This window comes from Leptonychotes weddellii, chromosome 9, assembly GCF_054177405.1.
Source record: "Leptonychotes weddellii isolate Sample4059 chromosome 9, ASM5417740v2, whole genome shotgun sequence".
Lineage (NCBI taxonomy): Eukaryota > Metazoa > Chordata > Mammalia > Carnivora > Phocidae > Leptonychotes > Leptonychotes weddellii.
In genome coordinates this window covers 2,221,817-2,237,781 of record NC_138377.1, presented here as the reverse complement: position 1 = coordinate 2,237,781, position 15,965 = coordinate 2,221,817, and the positions used below count along the sequence as shown (strand labels likewise).

General features: G+C 49.6%; 1 protein-coding gene across 6 annotated transcripts in view; it reads left to right on the top strand.

Moving 5' to 3' along the window:
* Positions 1 to 15,965, top strand: part of TECPR2 (tectonin beta-propeller repeat containing 2) — a 102,882-nt gene that overhangs the window by 57,788 nt on the left and 29,129 nt on the right. For all 6 annotated transcript variants that reach the window (XM_081829874.1, XM_081829875.1, XM_081829876.1 and 3 more), the window contains 4 exons: positions 789 to 1,029; positions 1,752 to 1,841; positions 3,467 to 3,700; positions 12,479 to 12,627. In XM_081829874.1, coding sequence (XP_081686000.1) covers positions 789 to 1,029; positions 1,752 to 1,841; positions 3,467 to 3,700; positions 12,479 to 12,627 — 714 coding nt within the window. The remainder of the gene's footprint in view (positions 1 to 788; positions 1,030 to 1,751; positions 1,842 to 3,466; positions 3,701 to 12,478; positions 12,628 to 15,965) is intronic.

Sequence of the window (15,965 nt, the reverse complement as noted above, 5' to 3'; positions counted from 1 at the left end):
TCCCAGAGTTGCCCTGAAGAAATGTCTTTCAGGAATGTTAGAGAAGTGGTTTGCCCACCTGAGCCAGGCTGTGCCCTTTGTATGCAGGACGGTCCCGGTTTGCGCTGTTGAACTGGCATAATTTCGATGGTCCTGGTTTAGATCATAAAGTACTTCCATCACCCTACTGATAATACCTTTTTTTTTTTTTAAGATTTTTTTTTATTTATTTATCTCAGAGAGAATGGGAGACAGAGAGCATGAGAGGGGGAGGATCAGAGGGAGAAGCAGACTCCCCGCTGAGCAGGCAGCCCGATGTGGGACTCGATCCCGGGACTCCAGGATCATGACCTGAGCCGAAGGCAGTTGCTTAACCAACTGAGCCACCCAGGCGCCCCGATGATACCTTTTTTAACCCATATTATGATTCTAAGGATTGCACACTGTCGTCCACTGGAAATACCTAAATTTAAAAGCAAAATGACCTTTTCTCACTGATTAGAATAAAAGCCTCAGGGGTCTGAGGGGGGATCATAGGTAATCACAAAAATAATCCTGCCGTTGTTATATAAAAATGTATAAAGCAGAAGGTGAACATTTTCTTCCATCCCTCTAAATCTGGCCCTCGGAAGTAATTACAGTTAGCGGTTTGGCAGTGTCCTGGCGGACTTTCTTGGGTCCTCACACAAGTGCTCGTGTGCCACGTGTATGCTGGGTATTTGCCGGGTATGCTGGGTATAGCTCTCGGGCCGCGCATACAGAAGGCACTCATAGCTGCACTAAGGGTGTCTTTCCGTCCCCACCTCCAGGTGAGCATCACAGACTACGTGGTGTTCGACCAGTGCAGCTTATTCCAGACCATAATCCATGCCACACACTCGGTGGCCACGGCGGCCCAAGTGCCGGTGGAAAGGGTGGCAGATAAACTGCGCATGGCATTTTGGTCTCAGCAGCTGCAGTGCCAGCCGAGCCTCCTAGGGGTCAACAACAGTGGCGTCTGGCTCTCCTCAGGCAAGAATGAATTCCATGTTGCTAAAGGAAATCTCATCGGTGGGTGAATCACTTTTATTTTCACATTGACTCGATCGGCAGCTTTACTTTAAAGCCAGCACTGAAAGAAAAGCTTTAAGATCTCAACTGCAGGAGATAATTTGGTGCCAGTGTGTGAAGTGTTTGTACAGAGGCATTCTTTATGCTTTGTATTGGTTTCCTTTTTTTTAATCTGTCATTCCTACAACTTGGGTACCAGCGTTTGGATGGTGTGTGATCGGTTTCTAGTGGGAATCTGTGATGATATAGGATGGGCAGATGGAGCTCATTTTTATGTTCATAATTTCACATTTAAATGAAAAGATCCACCCAAAGGTAAAAAGCTTAGTAAGAGGGAATAGTCCATTTCCTGGAGGAAAAGTTCCTGCTCTGTGGAGAACACAAGCCGCTGGTGAGATCTGTGACTGGTGGTATAAATCCACGTGTGCCCATGAGGGCTTCGTTTCTGTGAGTGAAGCCCTGCTTTGTGAATTTTCTCCAACTCTCCTCCCTCTGCACGACCGCCCCCCCCCCGCCCCAACCCTGGGCAAGACTGTGGCTCTGCTTGTCAGCGTAGAAGGAAAAACAAGGGACTGGCCTCACATCACTGGCTGGCATGGACCTCCTAATTTAAGGGCATTCTGGAATTAGCTGTAAGAGGTTTTGACGTAGTCTAGAACTAAAGCTCTGGAATGTGTGTGTTGTCTTCTTTCTTTAACACACTTCCTATTGGTTCCTTCTAGGCACTTACTGGAATAATGTTGTTCCCCGGGGGACAGCTTCTGCAACAAAGTGGGCCTTTGTGCTGGCTTCCACTGCTCCCACAAAGGAAGGTTGGTTGAGAAATATAAGCGCATGGGTTGGCAGTTGAAAAGTGAAAACCATGCTCTGACCATGACCTAGTTGGGATGGGGCGTGGCTGTGTGGGCCTCAGAGACAGGGCCTCAGAGACGATGCAGTGGCTTCCCAGGCAAGCAGCCCTTGTTGGCTGAGCCAAGGCCCCCAGAGCTGGATAGGCCTGAGCAGGAGAGAAGGCTCTGGTGTGGGGACGTTGAATGAGTCTAAAGTCAGGGCGTCATTCCGAAGGAGAGGAATACCCAGTGTCCCACTGGGGCCGCAGCCGGAGACTTCCAGTGATGTGTCACGGGACTATAACACTGCAGTCGGTAGGCGCCAGCCTTCATGGGGCACCTTCTCATTTTCCCTTGTGAAGTCTTCTCTCACCTCTTAGCAACCGCTTTCAATCTGGTTTACAGCTTCTGGCTAGTCTAAGTCCCATGGTTGTGCCCTGTTAGGACAGGCCTTCCCTACAGAGCACACCTCCCGTTGACTCCGGTCAGAGCTCCCCTGCCCTCCCGGAGCATGGGGTTTGGAGCCAGGAGAGGCAGTGCCGCTCTCAGTGAGCCACGAGACCCCTCTGGGAAGTGGCTGAAGGCTCCTCCTAGGATTGTCCTGAGGGTCGGATGAGAAGACGCCATGAAGCCTATGGTTCAGAGGAAGCAGCTGGTTAGTTCGAGCGATTAGTCCCACCAGAATTTGGCTAACTTGTCATTACGGGAAAATGTTTACTCGCCTGATCGTTCTGACCATAATTCTGAAATCTGTAAGCTCTGAAAACTGTAGGTTATATCCTAAGATTAGCACAAAATCATTTGGCAGCAAAACCTGGCCCGAACCGATGTGAGGCTACTTATTTATCCATCGATTATGAGTATGCACACATTTTGTGGCAAGAATGTTACTGCATTTCATTGCTGCCTGGCTCTCTGAGGCTGTTACTTAAATATGTGGCATACCCATTACCTCAGGTTTTCAAAATCCTAAAAGTTGTGAATTCTAAAACCTATCTGGCCACAAGTTTTAGATAATATATATAGTGATGGAACCTTGAACTTTCCCAGGGGTTACCTGCATTTTAAACTCAATCTGTTAAGTCTAAAAGACTGTATAAATATGGTAGTGAGGAGGCGAGGGTGGATTTTGAGGAGAGAATGGGGAGAGGAGGCGTTCCAGCTTTCCAAGTCTCCCCAGGAGCCTCCCCCCCGATCTGCCCACCCACGTATCGCCCCCCCAGACCAGAACAGGGGAACTGTGGATCCATCCTTCCGAGGAATTGCTGACCTCACTCTCTCCAGTGCACCAGTCAGTCTCCCCAGTCAGAGACTCCCCAGCCCTTATGAAACGTTCAAGGTCAGAGCCGCTGAGGCAACATTGTAGCCTTCACCAGGTCTCAGAAGCCCTACTTTCTTTCCTTCCTTTAGAACGTCCCGGGCTTAGGTCTTAACTGGCTGGCCACGGGGGGCGCCTCTGACTTCTGGCTTGCGGTCCCTTGAGCACTCCTGCACAGCAGTGGCCCTGGGAGGCAGGAGTGGCAGCGTGTGCTGCCAGGCGTCAGCTGCCCACGGGCCAGGGCTGCCTCGTGCATCTCGTCAGTGACAGACACGAACCTTTTCCGCAGGAAGCTCCTTGTGGTTGTGCCAGAGCAGCAAGGATCTGTGCAGCGTCAGCGCCCAGAATGCTCAGTCCCGCCCCTCCACGGTGCAGCTGCCTCCCGACGCGGAGATGAGGGCGTACGCCGCCTGCCAGGACGCTCTGTGGGCCCTGGACAGCCTCGGCCAGGTGTTCATCAGGACGCTCTCCAAGAGCTGCCCCACAGGCATGCACTGGACGCGGCTGGACCTTTCCCAGCTAGGTATGGCCCCCGTGCTCACCTCGCATGAATTCTTACAGGACCTTGTGTAGGTTGCTGGATTGCAGGGGATTAAGTGGCCACTCTTGTAGATTGAATGGACCTCTTCATTTTGTAAGGAGCTTGACTTCCCCACCGTGTACAGCTTGGAGGGCTTGCAGAACCCAGGAGGAGTGTAGACGCAGAGGAAGTTGCCCCTAGAACTGCTTGATGCAGCTGCCTCTGCCAGTCTGACTCAGTGTGGTGCATTGCTTTGTGCCCTTTGAGTCTGGGAGAAGAGGTGTGTCCTGCGTCAGCCTCAGCACCCATTCGCCTGTCCCTCTGCAGCTAGAACAGTGCCCAGCGAGCGAGTGTCCATTCTTACTCGAGCAGTCTGAGATGATGTGCATCTCCTGATGGCAGCTCTTCTCAGAGTCTCCCCTCAAAGGTTACTGAGCCAGCCAAGGAGCATGCTGCCGATTATCAATAATTCATTTGTATTCCAAAAAACAAGATATTAGAGGGAGCCCACAGCATTAGGTTATTCTCCAGGCAAGTTCTTGATCGACCGGCAGCTTATGGGGGGCTAGTCTGACAGCAGAGACTTGTCTGAAGGTGGAGGCTGCTCCAGGCGTCTCCGGAAGGTCCACATAAGCCTTAGGAACACTCCCCTGCCATACGGTTTCCCATTTTGGTAAACGGACAACCAGTGTTTTTTGTTTGTAGGTGGAAAAGTTGAATTGTACAAGCATTTAATATTTCAGAATTCAACCACATGTACTCAGAGAAAAAGGGGAGAGGCGCCTGGCTGGCTCAGGAGAGCATATGACTCTTAATCTCTGACTCATAAATTTGAGCCCCACATTGGGCTTAGATTTTACTTTAAATATATACATACATAGGGGCGCCCTAAGTGTCTGCCTTCAGCACAGGTCCTGGGATCAGCCCTGCTTTGCGCTCCCTGCTCAGTGGGAGTCTGCTTTTCCCTCTCCCTCTGCTCCTCCCCCCATTTGTGCACTCTCTCTCTCTCTCTCTCTCTCGCACACATGCTCTCTTTCAAATAAATTTGAAATAAATAGGAAGTACACAAGCTCCTATTTAAAAAAAAAAAAAAATATATATATATATATATATATATACGCGTGCCTCCCCAGCAGCCCCTGGCTGCATCTCTGGCTGCCAGGAGCCTCTCACCATCCCATGAAGCCTCTGGCTGCCAGGGGCCTCTCACCATCCCATGAAGCAGGCCAGGCCTCAGCTGCTCTTCAGCTCATGTGGCTCCTGTAAGGTGCTGTATAGAAAGATCATTGTTCTTTTGGCTAGCAAGCCGCCAGATATAATCCAGCTTAAATAAGGGGGAGGTTGGCTCTCAACTGAAGAAGCAAACTGTTCCAAAGCTGGGAATAGTCCAAGGTCATGCTTAGTTCAGCAGCACATATACTAAAAATAGGAATTTTCCAGGGTCATTTTGATGACTTAAGCTTTTGGCCTCGTAAGCTGTCTTTTGAACCTAATCCCAGCACCGGGGCCGTCCCCTTCCAGCTTTTGAGAGTATTTACCGGCCACCATTACTGACAGTGACCAAACGGACAAAGCTGTGGCTGCTCATGGCCCTGAGTGCTGGTGATGGGGGACCCTCCTGCCTGCCCTGGGAAACCTTGCCACCATCCAGAGATCTGGCCGGAGCCTTTCTCTAGCAGCCCCAACCAGACCAGTGGTCTGGAGGTCAGAAGGCCAGGGCACAGTTTGTGCCCTCCCACGACTGAATCTCGAGGCCTGTGGGAGGCCTTGCTCTTCTGCACAGTCTGGGTGAGAGGCAGAGCTGTTTCCCTGCAGCAACCCCTCCATGTCCCTCAGAGGACACCATGCACTGTGGTGGGCACCGAGTGGATGGCATGCTGCCAGGCTGCATGGAGTCGGAAGCACCTGTGCCCAGGCCTACAGGTACTGGGCCCACAGTTCACGTCTCCCTTCCAGACCAGTCCAGTCCTCCCAGCACTGGCTAGCTGGCTAGACTCCTGCAGATCTCTGAGGTGCCCATTTGGGCTTCAGTGGGGTGGCAATTCTTTCCAGGGGAGAAACTCCACTTTGGTGGGACGAAGGCTCAGTTTAAGAGACCTGATCCTGGGCAGGCTCCAGGATCCTGGGCGAGCTGCTGGGTTCCCTTATTTAAACCTCAACTTCTCACCTTCCTAATGGGAACAGCAGTCTCCACCGCAGAGAGATGATGCAAGGAAGCATCCGGGGTCAACGTGAGCTTCTTGGGCAGGTGTCCTAGGTGGGGTCCCTGTCGAGCCAACACTAGCTGCATTGCTCCCCAGGCTGGTGGGGGCTATCTAACCATGTGCCTGGTGGGGTGATTGTGGGAAGCCCTGCCTTTCTTAGTCTGAGCTCTAGATTTTGTTTATTTATCTGGGTTGGTAGCAGACACTGAAATGATGGAGATAGAATCCTTTTCCCATTTTCTAAATGTAGAAGAACACAGCACGTCCTGAGTTGGTAGGGTTCGTGTTGGGCAGAGGAGGTGGACAGGGTGAGGTAGGAAAGGTGCTGGCCTCCCACTGTGCCGGGATCGGGGAGGGTAACAGGCAGGCAAGGACCACCAGGTGTTGTGTTGCTGGGCTCTCTCCAGGGTGGTCTTTGTAGCCTGTGGGGCAAACAGGTGAATCAAGTGGCTTTTTAAATTATTATCTAGGGGCACCTGGGTGGCTCAGTCGTTAAGCATCTGCCTTCGGCTCAGGTCATGATCCCAGGGTCCTGGGATCGAGCCCCGCATCGGGATCCCTGCTCGGTGTGAGGCCTGCTTCTCCGGAACTCTCCCGCTCCCCCTGCTTGTGTTCCCTCTCTCGCTGTGTCTCTCTCTGTCAAATAAATAAATAAAATCTTAAAATAAGTAAATAAATAAATTCTTATTATCTAAATGAGGGGATGAAGATTTTAAGTTTAGCTGTGTGCTCCCCGCCCAGGGCCCCACGTGGGAGCGGCCATGGCAGGTTGTCATAAGGCAGCAGGCATCGAATAGTAGTGAATAGAAAGTGTAGTGATCGAGGTAGCGTTCATGCTGCCTTGAATTACTTATCTGGGATTAATGGGATGCTTCATTGGCCATGGTGGGTGCTCACAGCAATGAAAGGAAGCACAGCCTTTTAGGACTATGACTCTGCATGTGGGGATTTTGTTCAACATGAAACTTCTCTTTCCCAAATGTACTCTTTTTCCTGATTTCGCTCTTCTTCTCCCATTGAATTCTTCTGGAAAGGGCAGAATCCCCTGTGGCTGTTTGGGGCCAGTGCCTTAGCGCTGTCTCTTCCTCTACCCCGTGGGGTCTCCGAGGCTCTTCTCCCTGCTCCCCTCCGCCCATGCAGTAGTGTGCCCACCTTTCCCACGGTGCCAGAGCTATCTTCCTGAGAAGAACCCTCAGCATGAGAGAGCACCACAGTGCGCTGGCTTCAGGGTGGCCCGCAAGGCCATCGCAGCCTGGCCCGGCCTTCCTTGCACTTGTCTTGCCACGGCCTAGAATGTCCTCCCTGCTTTGTCCTTCCCCCGGCTCTTCTTCCTTCAGGCCTCCGCCAAGACTGTCCCCCGCCCCACCCCCGGCCTCCTTCAGTCCGCATTCCCTCGGGACGCTTGCCTCTCCCCCCCACCCCCCACCCCGTGCCCTGAGTGCCCTGCTCCTGCTCTGTCACAGCAGCCCTTCCAGGCTGACCCCATGTGGTGTTTGCACACAGAGGGGTCCACTTGCTTGGCCACATCATGCCCAGTGGGAAAGTAGACCGTCAGGGAAACTGGGTGTTGCTGGTAACTCCCATTTCTAAGTAATTCTGGGATACGAGTTTTTTTTTTAGTTTTTGTTTGTTTTAGGGATTTTATTTATTTGTCAGAGAGAGAGCACAGCCGGTGGGGGTGGCAGGCAGAGGGAGAAGCAGGCTCCCCGCTGAGCAAGGAGCCCAATGCGGGACTCGATCCCAGGACCCTAGGATCATGACCTGAGCCGAAGGCAGACAGTTGACTGACTGAGCCATCCAGGCGCCCCGGGATACGAGTTTTGATCCTGTCTTTGGCCTTGATCCTGATAATAATAAAACTGCATAACAGGCAGGTATGAGAACGATCATTGGTTAATCCACCTCCAAGTTGCCACCATCTTGTTCAGGGATGTGATTTATCTGTGCTGTTCTCTGCAGTCCTGGCCTCTTCTTAACAGGTATCCTGACATCACAGACGTGAAACATGAAAGCCTGTCTTCCCGGTGCTGATGGTGGGGTGCGGCCCACCTCATGCCGGCCATACCAGGTTCTTGTAAAGTCTGGAATGTCACCAGCTTTTACATTGCAAGCAGAAATATCAGTTTTGGGGTGCCTGGGTGGCTCTCCCTTCAGCTCAGGTCATGATCCCAGGGTCTTGGATCCCAGAGCCAGGGGAAGGACAGAGCCCGGAGGACATCCCAGGCTTCTTGTTAAGCAGGGAGCCCGCTTCTCCCTCTCCCTCTGCCCCTCCCCACTGCTCATTCTCACTCTCTCTCTCAAATAAATAAAATCTTAAAAAAAAAAAAAAGAAAGAAAAATTTCAGTTTCATGGATGACTTTTGCAAAGTATCAAGTCATGAATTTGATTTCTACCTTTCATTTCTTTCTTAAGACCTAACATCACTCTTTTCTGCCCCTAATCAAATTACCATGTCAGTTGCTGCTTTGAGATTAAATTAAGAAAATTCTAAAATGTCTGTCTGCTGGGGCTCCTGGGTGGCTCAGTCGTTAGGCGTCTGCCTTCAGCTCAGGTCATGATCTCAGGGTCCTGGGGTGGAGCCCCACATCAGGCTCCTTGCTCAGCAGGAAGCCTGCTTCTCCCTCTCTCACTCGCCCTGCTTGTGTTCCCTCTCTTGCTGTGTCTCCCTCTGTCAAATAAATAAATAAAATCTTTTCAAAAAAAAAAAAAATAGGGGCGCCTGGGTGGCTCAGATGGTTAAGCCTCTGCCTTCAGCTCAGGTCATGATCCCAGGGTCCTGGGATCGAGTCCCGCATCAGGCTCCCTGCCCCTTGGGGAGCCTGCTTCTCCCTCTGCCTCCCTGTCTCTCTCTGTCTGTCTCTCATGAATGAATAAATAAAATCTTTAAAAAAATAAAAAAACAAAATAAAAAAACAAAAACAATAAATAAATAAATAAATAAAATATGTCTACTGAACCCAGCTTTAGAGACTGAATATGGAGTTTTGTGATCTATTATAGTCCTAGTTTTTAGAAGAAAATTTGCATCATTTAACAGATATTTAAGATGCTGATAACATTTCATTTCCCAGTATACATAAATATGCATTCTGTCAGACATTGGAATATTTAGCAAACTAATGCAGTTTGTAATTTAATTTATCTGGTCGCAGCATTTTAAGATTTTCTTTTTTTTTTAATTTATTTGAGAGAGAGAGAGCACAAGAGGGGGTAGGGTCAGAGGAAGAAGCAGACTCCCTGCTAAGCAGGGAGCCCGATGTGGGACTCGATCCCGGGACTCCAGGATCATGATCTGAGCCGAAGGCAGTTGCTTAACCAACTGAGCCACCCACGTGCCCCCTCTGGTCGCAGCATTTAATGAGGAAATATTTAGTGTCAGTTTTTGCCTTTAGGTAACAAATAGGATTATATTAGGCAGTAATTTATGCAGAAAAGTGTTTTGTAAATAGTAAAACACCAAATAAATGTTACATTTTATCCTAAAATATATGCTGAAAAATAATCCTAAAGGGAAAATGTCTCCTTTGTTGAATAAAGTAATTAATAAATAGAAAAAACAACAGGGAAAGGCAAGAAAATTGTAGTGTGTCTGTGTTCATCAGGCTGGTCACGTAGTAATGGGCCCAAAATGTCAGCGACTTCATATAATGTTGCTTCCCCGCTGCCACAGAGTTGGCTCTCAACCTTTGGCTCCTAGTCCCTTAGGATTGTGTCCCTTGGGTGGCAGTTTGCTGGCCCTGCTGCTGAGCCCTGTGGCTTCCCTGGGTTGTTCACCATAGCAGGGACAGCTGAAAGGCCCCTTGCCAGCTCTCTTATGGTTCAGTGCAGAAGTCGCTTCTGCCTGTCACAGCCCATTGTCCGGACTAGCGACGGGCCCCGCCTAACTCGCAGGGACCGAAGGGCAGTGTGGAGTGTTTGGGGAGGGCAGGAGTCTCTCCCCCTGTCCTGAGCATCTCTGCAGAGCAGTCTCATGTACTGTCTGGATTCAGGCAGCCTGGGGGGCCCTCTGTGAGGTGGGAAACTGCAGCCTTCAGTTGAACGTCTTCTTCTTTGACCTGTCTCTTCACTTCCGAATGTGTATTCTAGTTGCCTTTACTTTTGTCCTGAAAGAATATTCCTGGAATATGAGCTGTGTGTTCTGGTGGCAGTGGCGTTAGTCACTGCTGTTGGAGATGCTGGCCCGGTGTACCTTTGTCACCATGTAACTGTTCTCGCCATCCACTATTGCCTAGAGTTCCTAGTAGGGCAGATTGAAGACTCCAGCATAAAATTAATTGTCATTTAACATTTTAAAATTAGCATTTGTTTCTCAGCTATTTCTGTAATTTCCTGCTGAAGGTAGTGTATTTTGATTGGTACCAGTCTTTCACTATGTAATGTTAGAGCTCTGGGAAGTCCATTCGAACTCCCTGGTAAGATATTCTGTAAAAGAGTAAGGAAGGAAAAACTACAGTTAACTTCAGTGTATGCACAGAGGAATACCGAGAACTGTTCGTGTAGTGGTCAGTGAATACTTTCCAGCTGGTGTCCTAACTGAAGGCACTGGACAGGATTTCCACATAGCAGGGTCCGTGCCTGGGCCTCAGCACAGATCCGTGGGCTGCCATCCACTCGCAGTGACAACTGTGAGCTGGCTGACAGGAGCACGGCCACGGGGCGTAGCTGCACCACCTTCTCCCCCTGCTTTAAAGTCAGAATGACCCACTGCAATTACAAACTCAGAGAAAAACACTGTCAAGAAAATGAAAAGGCAAGCCACGGACCGGGAGAAAAGAGGCACAAAGTGTATGTCTGACAAAAAGACTCGTATCCAGAATATACAAAGAAAGCCTCTAACTCAGTCATCAAAAGACAGACCATTCAGGGACGCCTGAGTGGCTCAGTCAGTTAAGCGTCTGCCTTCGGCTCAGGTCATGATCCCAGGGTCCTGGGATCGAGTCCCACATCAGGCTCCTTGCTCAGCGAGGAGCCTGCTTCTCCCTCTGCCTGCCTCTGTCTCTCTCTGTCTGATAAATAAATAAAATCTTAAAAAATATATATTTAAAAAAAAAAAGACCATTCAGTTTGAAAAATGCGCAAAAGACTTGAATAGGCATTTCACAGAAGAAGATATACCCAGTAAGCAAGTTATGCCCCATAAGCACGTTAAAAGATTCTCAGCATCATTGGTTAACAGGGAAATGCAAGTTAAAACCATGACGAGATACCTCTTCACACCTCCTAGAATGGCCGATGTGAAAAAGGGGGCAAGACCAGGTGCTGGTAAGGGTAGCAGCATGTGGGCAGCGGCATGCACAGCTGGTGGGTGTGCAGGATGGCAAGTGTACGCCCACCCTGTGGCCCTGCACTTCATTCCTAGGTACCATTCGAGAAAAACAACACATGCTCACAAAAAAGTCTTCTATAGGAGTGACTGTAGCAGCTTTACTCCTAAAGGCAGGAAGTGGACACGGCCCAGATGTCCATTGCCAGGGGGCTGGGTAAACTGCGGTATTGGCGTGCAGTGGAGTAATGCTCACAACATAAAGAAGTGACACTGGGGACGAATCCTGCACACGTTCCATGGAGCGACAGAGACACAGCCCGGAGAGAGCCTGCCTGTGATTGTTTATGTGGACCTCTAGACCAGACTAAACTGACCCATGCTGATAGAAATCAGAAAAGTGGGTGCCTCGGAACCAAGGGGATTGACACAGAGGGGCCCAGGGGAACTTCCCGGAGTGATGAAAATGTTCTGTAACTTGACAGGACGTTGGTTCCCTGGGTTATTCATCTGTCAAAACTGACTGAACGGAACATCCAATCTCTGCATTCACTGGCGTCCCAGAGGGCAGATGGCTGGTGTGGAGGAGTCAGGCTGGCCTGGGTTCAGACCTTTGCCTCCTGGCTTAGCATCATCCTCGCCCTGGGACCTGGGGCAAGTCTTCGTGTCTGAGTCCCGACGACTTCGAGTGTGACCTGAGCTAGTAAGTCACCTCGCGTCACTGGTGCAGGGCTTGAAGTGAGGCTGTCAGACTTAGCTGCTCCCTGTCCCACAGCAGCTGCTCTGCCAGGTAGACTATTAATCAAGTGTAATTTCTCCTTAAAGCCTCCTCCCATTTCCTTTTCTTTTAAAATTGGTTTAATCAACCAGGAGAAATGTGAACAGAAACATGAAGATTCTAGGAGATGTAGCTACTTCATACGAATTCTCAGGATCAGGATTCCCGATAAAGAGGAGTTCCTCTCCCCAGAGGCAGAATTTGCTGGTGGTATGCGCTTACGTGGTGAAGCTAAGATGAGGCCCACACAGATACTAACCCTGTGTTTCTTGGCTCGGGGCCCCGTGCTGACAGCATCCTGACTGCTTCGCCTGTGGGGCAGGCGAGCCTCCGCGTGGCGCCTGGCAGGTGGCGGGGCAGCCAGAGGCCTCGCCAACCCCCCTTACCTGTGCTACCCTCAGACAACAGGGGCGACCGCAAGTGCAGCCTCACCCTCTTCCTTTGAAGGATAAAACCAAAGTCCATAGATTAAATGAAGGATTCGTCATTTTACAAAAGTAATTAGTGTGTGGACTTTTCCTTTATTTGTCTACAGGAGCTGTAAAACTGACAAGCTTGGCATGTGGAAATCAGCACATCTGGGCCTGTGATTCCAGGGGTGGAGTTTACTTCCGAGTGGGAACCCAGCCTCTCAATCCCAGTCTGATGCTTCCAGCCTGGATAATGATTGAGCCACCTGTCCAGGTAAGCAAAACTGAACTGATAGCAAGCTGCTCCTCCATGAGACAAGCTGTCAGAACGTGGTTCCTGGAGACGGGGCCGCACCCGCTTGTGTAGGCCTCCCGGCAAGTGGGGGCAGAGGCGTATGTCCAGGGAACAGGGTACGCCCCCAGCATGTGCTCACTCATTGGCATCCCAGTCGTGGAATTTCAACTGAACGCATCGTTAAAGATGATCTCAGCACTTAAGGTTTTTTTTCCTCTCAAAATTTTTAACTTTTTACAAAACGAACATTGTTTTTTAAAAAAATAAAATCAGGGTCACCTGGCTGGCTTAGTCGGTGGAGCATACAGCTCTTGATCTCGGGGTCGTGAGTTCAAGCCCCATGCTGGGCATAGAGCTTACTTAAAAATAAATAAATAAATAAAATTAAAATCAAACAGTACCCAAAAGTATAGCAAAGAAATTAAAAGTCACTTAAAATCTTGTCATGGAGACAATCTGTTATCAGCATTTTGTCAATGTCTTTCCTGGTTGGTTGAAATTCTGTTTCCCATCCCCTCCACCCTGTCCCCTCCCCCACCCCTGCCTTATTTCAGTTTACCATGTATTCTAAATGTTTTTCTTCTTCTCTTGACCGTTCCACCATTCATATCAGAAGCAGAAGCCTGATTTTAGGGCACTATTTAATTACCCTTAAAGATCTAATCGGCCTGGTTGCTATACTAGGTATATTTCTGTTAAAATTTATAATTAGGACGCTGTGATTTCATGAGAGTTATCTGCTCCAACTCCTGCTAGCCCCTACTTTGTGACTTTGTTGGAAAAAACAAAGTTGCCGGGGCGCCTGGGTGCCTCAGTTGGTTAAGCGTCTGCCTTCGGTTCAGCTCATGATCTCAGGGTCCTGGGATTGAGCCCCACCCAAGTAGGGCTCCCTGCTCAGCGGGGAGTCTGCTTCTCCCTCTGCCTCTGGCCCTTCCCCTGCTAATGCTCAGGCTCACTCTCTCTCTCAAATAAATAAAATCTGGGGCTCCTGGGTGGCTCAGTCGTTAAGCAGCTGCCTTCGGCTCAGGTCATGATCCCAGGGTCCTGGGATCGAGCCCCACATCGGGCTCCCTACTCCGCAGGAAGCCTGCTTCTCCTTCTCCCACTACCCCCTGCTTGTGTTCCCTCTCTTGCTGTGTCTCTCTCTGTCAAATAAAATCTTTAAAAAAATAAATAAAATCCTAAAAAAAAAAACAACGAAGTTGCCATCTGCAGAGGCGGCAGCAGGGCAAACAAACAAATGCTTGAATGGAGACAGGCAGTAAATCAAGCATTTGAGTAAATGCCTGTGTTCATGATCATCGACATTTTGGACATCGTGAACCCCCAGGGATGGGGCAACAGAAATCGAGGAGCAAGGCGCAGGGCCAGTTCTCCCATCAGACATGGGCCGTGTGCTGGGAGGCCCTACAGTGGAACCCGGGGTCAGGTCAGAGTTCTTGCAGGCCGCCAGTTAGCGGTCATGGCCCCAGAGAGGCTGTGTCCTCACTGGTAGGTCTTCCTCGCTCATGGGACTGAGGGAAGAGTGAGTAGAATAATGTCAGGGACGGCATCTCGTGGATCAGAAAGCACGGTGCAAACTCGAGGTCACACGTACCGAACTAGGATGCACGCTCCCTTCTCTGCGTACAGCGGTGCACTAAGAACAGCACTGCGGGAGCAGGCCACCCGGCAGAGGGGAGCCTGTGGTCACTGGCATTGCTGCGCACTGCTGGGTCATGGTGATGAGAGACAGGCCAGTGGGTGGCTAGTGTCATTATCATTCTGAAATGCTTTTTATGCAAGGCACCTTCTTGTTACCTGAACCCTTTGATACGTCATTGCTAACACATTCCTTTTTTTTTTCTAAGAGCTTTATATTAATTCTTTTAAGAGTTATAATTCAGGGCGCCTGGGTGGCTCAGTCGTTAAGCGACTGCCTTCAGCTCAGGTCATGATCCCGGGGTCCTGGGATTGAGCCCCGCATCGGGTTCCCCGCTCGGCGGGAAGCCTGCTTCTCCCTCCCCCACTCCCCCTGCTTGTGTTCCCTCTCTCACTGTCTCTCTCTGTCGAATAAATAAAAAAAAAAAAAAAAAAGTTATCATTCAGGGGTACCTGGGTGGCTCAGTCGGTGAAGTGTCTGACTCTTGAGCTCCGAGTCGTGAGTTCAAGTCCCATGTTGGGCTCCACACTAGGCATAGAGCCTACTTAAAAAAAAACCAAAAAATTGTGGGATGCCTGGGGAGCTCAGTGGGTGAAGCGTCTGCCTTCATCTCAGGTCACGATCCCAGGGTCCTGGGATCGAGTCCCACATTGGGCTCCTTGCTCAGCGGGGAGCCTGGAAAACAAAAAACAAAAAAAGAGTTCTAATTCACCTTTTTCATAGTGTATAGTTCAGGGGTTTTTAGTATAGTCACAAAGTTGAGCAACAATCACTACTGTCCAGTTCCAGAACTTTCTCATCACCCCAAAAAGAAAACCCATACTCATTAGTAGTTACTCCCTTTTCTCCTGGAACCTCCAATTCCCTCAGCCATTCATATCCTTTCTCGGTTTATGCCTTTGCCTGTTCCTGGATTTGCCTGTTTTATATAAATGGAATAGTACAGTACGTGGCTATCTTTGTCTGCCGTCTTTCACTTAGCGTCACCGTTAGAAGTACCATAGCATGGGGGGGGCGCCTGGGTGGCTCAGTCGGTTAAGCGTCTGCCTTCAGCTCAGGTCATGGTCCCAGGTCCTGGGATCGAGCCCCGCATCGGGCTCCCTGCTCCGCGGGGAGCCTGCTTCTCCCTTTCTCTCTGCCTGCTGCTCTGCCTACTTGTGCTCTCTCTCTGTCAAATAAATAAATTAAAAAAAAAAAAAAAAGGAAGTCCCATAGCATGTTGTAGCATATCAGTACTTTGTTCCTTTTTATGATTGAAGAATATTCCATCGTGTTGATGGACATTTTGCTTATCCGTTCATCAGGTGATGGACATTCGGTTTGTACCCATGTGTGGGCTGCTGTGAACATTTGTGGATGAGTATTTGTGTGGAGTTACGTTTTCAGTTCTACTGGGCATATACCTTTAAAGGGAATTGCAGGGTCAGATGGTGAATGTATGTTTTAAATGTTTAAGGACCCGAGGCAGCTGGCTGGCTCAGCTGATGGGGCACATGACTCTGGATCTTGGGGTTGTGGGTTTGAGCCCCACATTGGGTGTAGAGATTACTTAAAAATAAAATCAAACGAATAAACGAATGGTTTTCCACAGTGGCTGCATCATTTTACATCTCACCAGTAATGTATGAGGGTTCTAGTTTCTCCACATCCTCACCAAAAATTTTTCTTGCCCGAT